This window comes from Microcaecilia unicolor, chromosome 1, assembly GCF_901765095.1.
Source record: "Microcaecilia unicolor chromosome 1, aMicUni1.1, whole genome shotgun sequence".
In the NCBI taxonomy this organism is placed as follows: Eukaryota; Metazoa; Chordata; class Amphibia; order Gymnophiona; family Siphonopidae; genus Microcaecilia; species Microcaecilia unicolor.
This window is the reverse complement of record NC_044031.1, coordinates 469,147,514-469,155,873: the sequence shown is the minus strand read 5'-3', so window position 1 is coordinate 469,155,873 and position 8,360 is coordinate 469,147,514. Positions and strand designations below refer to the sequence as shown.

Sequence of the window (8,360 nt, the reverse complement as noted above, 5' to 3'; positions counted from 1 at the left end):
GAAACCAAACAAGCCTTGGGCTTATTTTTTAACTGATATTGCTTGTTTTTTAAGCAAAACAGGCATGTTTTTCATGAATACCTGGAAACACTGGATTACAAGTGCATCCATGAAAGAGTTAATTTGCCATCATTCTTCACACATTCACTTATTTTTACACCCAAAGTTGCATGCCTTTCTTCTGTTCCTAGGATTTTGTAGGTCTTGCCTAAATTAGAATACAATTGCAGCAATATAGAAACTTGGTGTAGAGGATTCTGTGGGTTTAGAAAAACTCCAGGGGTATCACAGAGTTACTGGTATAGGTTTATAAAACAAATAACACTGGCCCTGCACATTCAATATCCAGGTGACTACTTCCTCATGAGTATCCACCAAATAAATATCTACCTAAATAACAGAATAAAATTAAATTAGCTACGCCAGTAACAAAGTAGACCATAGTAAAGGAAAGTAAATCTATAAGGTTCTACTTAAATTACTATTTCACAGATTCCACACTGTTAGGTCTCTCACCATTTCGAAAGCAGGACCTTACTAAACTGTGACGGGTTACAGAAACCCAAATACATTATTGTACATAAGTATAGCCATACTGGAACAGAATGAAGGTCCATCAAGCCCAGTATCCAGTTTCCAACAGTGGCCAAAGCAGTTCACAAGTACCTGGCAAGATCCCAAAACAGTACAATACATTTTATCCTAGAAATAAGCAGTGACTTTTTCCCAAGTCCATTTTAATAATGGCTTATTGACTTTTCTTTTAGGAAGCCATCCAAACCTTTTTAAACCCTGTTAAGCTAACTGCTTTTACTACATTCTCTAGCAACAAATTCCAAAGTTTAATTACACGTTGAGTGAAGAAATATTGTCTCTGATTCATTTTAAATTTACTACTTTGTAGCTTCATTGTGTGCCCCCTAGTCCTAGTATTTTTGGAAAGAGTAAACAAGTGATTTGCATCTACCCATTCCACTGCACTCATTATTTTATAGACCTCTATCATATCTCCCCTCAGCTGTCTTTTCTCCAAGCTGAAGAGCCCTAGCCACTTTAGCCTTTCCTCATAGGGAAGTCAGCCCATTCCCTTCATCATTTTCGTCACCCTTCTCTGTACCTTTTCTAATTCCACTATATCTTTTATTTATTTATTTATTTGTTACATTTGTATCCCACATTTTCCCACCTATTTGCAGGCTCAATGTGGCTTACATAGTACCTTAATGGCGATCGCCAGTTTCGGTAGAACAAATACAAGGTGGTATACTAGTAGAGTAAAAGTTAATGTGTGACAGACACATTGGAGAATCAAGAGGAGGAGGTTAAGTTATGTCCAGTATGAGCTTTGGTTTCATTATGTTGCAGGGTTCAGGCGTTTAAGTTGGATCGTTAGGGTATGCCTTTTTGAACAGGTTGGATTTTAGAAATTTCCTGAAGCTTAGATGGTCATACGTTGTTTTCACGGCGGTCGGTAATGCGTATTTGTGTGCTTATATAGGAGAAGCTGGATGCATAGGTTGATTTGTATCTGAGACCTTTGCAGCTTGGGTGGTGGAGATTTAGGTATGTTCATGTTGATCTTGTTGTGTTTCTGGTTGGTAGGTCTATAAGGTCTGTCATGTAACTCGGGGCTTTTCCATATATAATTTGATGAACCAGGGTGCAGATTTTGAATGCAATATGTTCTTTGATTGGAAGTCAATGCAGTTTTTCTCGGAGGGGTTTGGTGCTTTTGAATCTCGTTTTTCCGAACATAAGCCTGGCTGCTGTGTTTTGAGCAGTTTGGAGTTTCTTTATAAGATGTTCTTTGCATCCCACATAGATTCCGTTGCAATAGTCTAGATGGCTTAGTACCATAGATTGTACCAATTTGCAAAATATTTCCCTCAGGAAAAAAGGTTTCACTTGTTTGAGTTTCCACATTGAGTGGAACATTTTCTTTGTTGTTGATTTCACTTGACTCTCTAGCGTGAGGTTTCAGTCAATTGTAACTCCGAGAATTTTCAGATTGTCTGAGATAGGTAGGGTGTGGTCTGGGGTGTGTATATTGGTGGGTTTGTTCAAGTTGTATTGGAATGAGAGGATGAGACAGTGTGCTTTTTCTGTATTAAGTTTGAATTGAAATGCATCCGCCCATGAGTTCATGATGTTGAAGCTGAGTTTGATTTTGTTGGCGATTTCCTTTAGATCATGTTTGTAGGGATGTGTAATGTGACATTGTCTGCGTAAATGAATGGGTTAAGGCCTTGGTTGGATAGGGCGTTGGCTAGTGGGGTCATCATTAGATTGAAAAGGATCAGTGATAGTGGTGATCCTTGAGGTACTCCGCAATCTGCTTTCCATGGTGAGGATATGTTTGAATTTGACTTCACTTGATATGTTCTAGTAGTTAGGAAGCCCTTGATCCAATTGAGTACACTACCAACAATCCCGAAGTAATCTAGGATATTTAATAATATTTTGTGATTTACCATGTCGAACGCACTAGACATGTTGAATTGTAGGAGAAGAACGCTTTTGCCTGTTGCAATTTCATGTTTGAATTTGGCTGAGTGATTAGTACTGTTTCGGTGTCTGTGGGAGGAATGAAATCCTGATTGTGATTCGTGTAATAATGAGAATGTTTATGTAGTCAGTAATTTGCTTGGTTACCAGGCTTTCCATCAGTTTGACTGCCAGTGCAATGGATGCTACTGGGCGGTAGGTGGTGATATCAGCTGTTTTTTTCTTGGTATCTTTTGGTATTGGGGTGAGTAGGATATTGCCATTATCCTTAGGGAAGAGACCATGTTGGAGCATGTAATTTAAGTGGGATGTGAGGTCTGCTATGAAGCGATGGGGAGCGGATTTTAGTAGGTAACTGGGGCAGGTATCTAGTTTGCAGTGAGCCTTGGAGAACGTTTTAATCGCTTGGGTGACAATTTCAACGGTGAGGGGGCGAAGCTTGTCCAGGTTCTGTCCGCTGGGTGTTCACCGTGGATTGGATCCATACACTCAATGAAGTTTTTGATGTCAGTGATGTTCTGAGGTAGCGTGTTACGTAAGTTTACAATTTTTTCATTGAAGTATTTGGCAAGTTTGTCTGCAGATGGGTTGTCTGTGTTGGTCGCGGTGACCAAGGAGGTGTCTAGTAGTTTGTTCACGAAGTAGTATAATTTATTTGTGTCTTTGTAGTCTGGCCCTATTTTGGTTTTGTAGTACAGCCTTTTGGCTTGTCTTGTTGCGCATTTGTAGCTTCTTTGAGTTTGTTTCCATGCGTTGTGTTTGTACGTCTTTTAGTTTTTTCCATGCTCGTTCTAGTTTCCTGGATTGTGTTTTTAGTTTTTTCAGTTCTTCGTTGTACCATGGTATCGAGGTATGTCTGCGTGAGGTTCTTGTTTGTAAGGATGCTATTTCGTCTAACGTGCTTTTGCATCTTTCGTCCCAATCTGAGAGATAATATGTTGTGTCCGTTTGTGCTGTCCATTCATTATTGTATATCTGTCACCAGAATGCTTCTGGGTCTATTTGGCCTCTTGTACTGTATATTGTCTGCGGTGTGAACCCTTTTCCCACCATTGTAGGGATAGGTTTAGTTTGTAGTGGTCTGACCATGGTGTGTTTGACCATTGAGTATTTGTTATTATTAGGTTCTAGTCAGTGGACAGTTTGTGCAAGATAAGGTTGAGATGCGGTCGCACCATGGAGCGGTACAAAGGCATTATAACATTCTAATTTTTGTTTTCCATTCCTTTCCTTATAATACCTAACATTCTATTTGCTTTCTTAGCCACCACCGCACATTGAGCAGAGGGTTTCAACGTATCATCGATGATGCCTAGATCCATTTCCTGGTCGGTGACTCCTAATGTGGAACCTTGCATCATGTAGCTATAATTCGGGTTCCTCTTTCCCACATGCACCAATCTGCACATGCTCACATTAAACGTCATCTGCCATTTGGATGCCCAATCTCGTAAGGTCATCTTGTAGTTTTTCACAATCCTCTTGCGATTTAACAACTTTGAATAACTTTGTGTTGCCAGCAAATTTGATTACCTCACTAGTTACTCCCATCTCTAGATCATTTATAAATATGTTAAAAAGCAGCGGTCCCAGCACAGACCCCTGGGGAATCTCACTATCTATCCTTCTCCATTGAGAATACTGACCATTTAACCCTACTCTCTGTTTTCTATCTTTTAACCAGTTTTTAATCCACAATAGAACACTACCTCGTATTCCATGACTGCTGTTGCCAATTCCGTGGTAAAACCGCAGAATTGGGCTATTTCCCACGCCTCCCCAAGGCTTTTTTTGAATGCCCACGGGTTGTGGCTTTTTGGGCTATTTTTGGCCCGATTAGGCTATTTTTAATCGACACAGCCCGCGGGTTGACTGCTCCTTTGCAGCTGGCCTTCCTATTGGTCCTAATTGGAACAGTAGGAGGTGAGATCTATCTAGCCCTATTTAAGTTGTGGAGCAGCATGCTCTGCGTGCCTTTATACTTTCACATGGTGGTGGTCTCTGTACCCTGCCTGATGCCTCTCACAGGTCTCTCTCTGTGCCTCGACCACAGCTCCGCTCCATGTGGCCTGCCGGCCTGAGGAGTCAAGGAGCATGGAGCAGGACAACAGATGGTGGTGGCTCCCCTCCTCCTGATCTGCTCCTAGAGACAGAGCAGATGATCAGGAGAGAGGGACCCACGGCTGCCACCAGAGATGAGGATAGAGCCGGAACGGAGGAGGCAGAAAGCGCGTGAGTCATTCACAGCAGTGAGTTCGGGAAGGAGGGGGCATAGCCGAAGCAGAGCTGACTGAGCTATGAGCTGCTACAACCACATTGTTGTGCTTTATTGTTGGTAGCATTTTTATTTAATCTCACTTATATTTTCAAACAGTAATAATTTGTTATAAATTGTAATAAGTGTGCCATTTGGAGGGGCTGGTTAAAGAGAGTTTTTCTCCTGGTAAAGGGCTACTAAACCAGACATCATAAGAATCAGGTGCTCAACATTCAGAGTTTCTATTTATTTACTTATTTACAGCATTTATATCCCACATTAAATGTGATTTAGTTTGAAACCTGGGAGAAGTAAAATCTTTTTTTGTTTTTCTGTGCCTACATCAAAAGAGATAGATGGTTTGTGGTGGGAACTTGCTCCTTTTGTGGGTGAATGGATGGATTATGAGTTTGTGCTAATTATAATTATGATGATGCTGCAGATTATGGTGCTGATTGTACTAATTATGCTGATTCTGATTATGATGATTATGGTTACCTTATTCATATTGACCTCATTTATATTGGGCTACATTTGGGCTGGAAAAATGTTTGTCATCTGGCAACTAATTTCCTCTAGAGTATTTCATGGGGTACTTTGTCAAATGCCTTTTGAAAATCCAGATACACAATATCAACTGGCTCACATTTATCCACATCTGTTCAAAGAAATGTGAGGCAAGATTTCTCTTCACTAAATCCATGTTGGCTTTTGAATATGCTCTGTAATTTTGTTCTTTATAATAGTGTCTACCATTTTGCCTGGCACAGTCAGGCTAACTGGTCTTTAATTTCCCAGATTACCTCTGGAACCCTCCAATCTTCCAGTACCATGCTTGATTTTAAAGATAAATGACACATTACTAACAATAGTTCTGTATTTCCATAGTTTTATTACTGAATAAGTCCCTCGATTTTATGTGCAATAACACGTTGGCACTCAAAGGGTTAACCGGTATAATCACACAGCTTTTTTCTTTGTACACAAAAAGTACTAATTTAAATTCTCCCTTGCGTAGAAACAACGCTAACCCAGCATCCAAGAAAGGGCTTGCTAGTCAATGACGTCGTCTACAGCTATGACCCCCCCCCCCCGTTCCGCCAATGGTACACTGCAGACAGTTCATTATCCTTTACCATTAACATTAAACCTCCTTGGCTATATCATAGAGAGAAGAACAAAGCAAACGCTCTACTTCCGCCAGCTCGCGACGCCTAACGTAAACTGAGAGGGCGGGTGGTAAATAAATGACGTAAAAGCAGCGAGACGCCGGAAACAGAAAGGCAGAAAATTTTAACTCCTTGTAGGGCTAAAGGGCGTTTGCTTCAGCTTGTGTCCTTCAGCTTTGCCTTTCTTATACGGGAATCAACAAATTCAATCCCGATTCCCTTCAAAGCACAGTAGTCCTTGTCTGCCACTCCTACCGCGTTTGGCCACGTTTCCACTTTATACTGAGTTATAATAACTTACAAGGGCGTACAAAGTTGTGGAGCTGAAAAGGGGGGGAAGGCAGGTTTACACCCACTGACTCTGCTGGGATTAGGCAGGTCCCTTTACCTTCCACTGCTTTAGGTACAATCTTAGACTAAAAGCACCGGGGATAGAAAAATGCCCAGTGCCCCTAAATCGCCGCTACTGGAAAGGCATAAGCTAAATCCAAATCCCTTTACTTGAACTTGGGGCGAATTTATAGAACTGTCTCGTATAACACGAGCATCCCCTTAGTCACCAGCAAACGCAGTAACTAAAATCTGCATTGTTTTGGTGACGACTGCAATTTCCGCCGGTTTTGGTTCCGTTTTCTTTTTGTCGCCTACGATATCAAACTGCGCCACCACCCCGCTTCTGAGTGTTCAGAAGAAAAGTGGCGTCTTGAAGAGCCAGTCTGGCATATTCACAGCATGCAGCTACCAATCCCTTACGCGTGGGAAGACCCCAGCCCTTCCTCGTCTTGCCTTGTGCGCATGGTTGCCCTTCGCAATAGACAGTGGTAGATAGAGAAAAAAAAGCAGGTGGACAAGGCGCGGCAGTGGTGGCGGCTCCTCCTCTTGCCAGGGCTAGGGGTGGATCTAGGGTATCCGGTGCAGGAGGTGCCTGACAGTTATTTATCTTTATCACGTACCGGGAGCATGGCTGGTTCTGAGCAGCTGCCCCCTTCTCCGCCGCCGCAGGTAGAACAGGAGCCGGAGAAAGAGTCGGAGCTGCCCGCCGACGATGTCGAGCTGGCCTTGGTCGGCATCAACATGCTACTGAACAACGGATTCAAGGAGTCCGACCAGCTCTTCAGGAAATACAGGTAGGGGTGTCTGACAGGGGGAAGGGGGCCGAGGATCTGCTTGGGAGGTCACATAAGAGTCCTCACTCGTCACAACCATGGCAAACTATTGAACCTAAAATTTACCTCCAACTTGAGTGGGGCTCTTAAATGTTAGTTTAGGGGGCCATAATAAAAAAATAAATTCGGCCCTGTATCTACCCCATGCTAGAGGAAGCAATGGGCCCCTAACCACTTCTCCTTAGTGATGGTGGGTGGCAAATTGGCTTTCATGTTTCATATGTCTGTTGCAATTTGTAGGTGTTCAGTTTCTTAAATGAGTCTTTCTTTGTTTGCTGATCTACTTCATTGATTTTTTTTTTCCAGTGAAGGCCCAGGACCTTCTATGCTGTGTTCTTTCTGTTCTTGTCTGCCAATTGCAGTTTGGGTTAATTATGTTGCTGGCTGTCTTTGTTCTACTTAACATGGTGAGGCGGAGGAGGAGGGATCTAATGTAATAATCTGTGTGCTAAAGCTTGTGAGTTGAAACAGTTTGCAAAGGTGCATGTTTTTTTTTAATCCTGATGTGCCAAATTATGTGCACAAACAGAAGAGTTTAACCAGTTGAAATGGAAACGTGTGTACAATTTATTGTATCTGGCATGCATTAGCTGCAGAATCAAATATTTTGTACAGAAATTGTACCAGGACCAGGTGGAGCACCGTTTCTGCATACAATTATTGGGTTATATATATTAGCTTATGTGCATAAGCTTATGGAGTGGAGGAGTGGTCTAGTGGTTAGGGTGGTGGACTCTGGTCCTAGGGAACTGAAGAACTGAGTTCAATTCCCACTTCAGGCACAGCTCCGTGTGACTGTGGGCAAGTCACTTAACCCTCCATTGCCCCAAGTACAAATAAGTACCTGTATATGTAAGCCGCATTGAGCCTGCCATGAGTGGGAAAGCATGGGGTACAAATGTAACTAAAATAAAATAAATATGTGAAATGCCAAATGCATATTCCGTGAACAAATATTGGCATAATATTGTACATGTTTCTGTAGTTGCCACAGAGGTCAAATGGACATGGAGTGTGCTCATCTCCCCTTTAACTCTGCATTTTGCTATACTTGCACTTAGATTTTGACCCCACTAGAGACAGAAAAAGAACCTGTACGTACTACTCAAAAGGAAATTATAGTAAATGACAGGGATGGGCAAATGACTAGGTAGAAACAGAGAAACATGAAATCAGAGAGAGACCATGTGGCCTATTGAGGCTGCACATTAATCGCATTTAACGTGTTGTTTACTATATAAAAAATTAATTGTGATTAACAAT

The 8,360-nt window shown here is 41.9% G+C and overlaps 1 protein-coding gene across 2 annotated transcripts in view; it reads left to right on the top strand.

Moving 5' to 3' along the window:
* Window positions 1-4,672: 4,672 nt before the first annotated feature.
* TTC39C (tetratricopeptide repeat domain 39C) overlaps window positions 4,673-8,360 on the top strand; it is a 179,756-nt gene continuing 176,068 nt past the window's right edge. Inside the window, exon 1 of one of the 2 annotated variants that reach the window (XM_030213619.1) lies at window positions 4,673-4,737. Coding sequence is in view for 1 of the 2 variants with exons in the window: in XM_030213611.1 (XP_030069471.1) it covers window positions 6,892-7,058 (167 nt within the window). In the remaining variant the exon portion in view is untranslated. Of the gene's footprint in view, window positions 4,738-6,634; window positions 7,059-8,360 lie in introns of those variants that run through there. The other variant, XM_030213611.1, reaches the window with a different exon arrangement.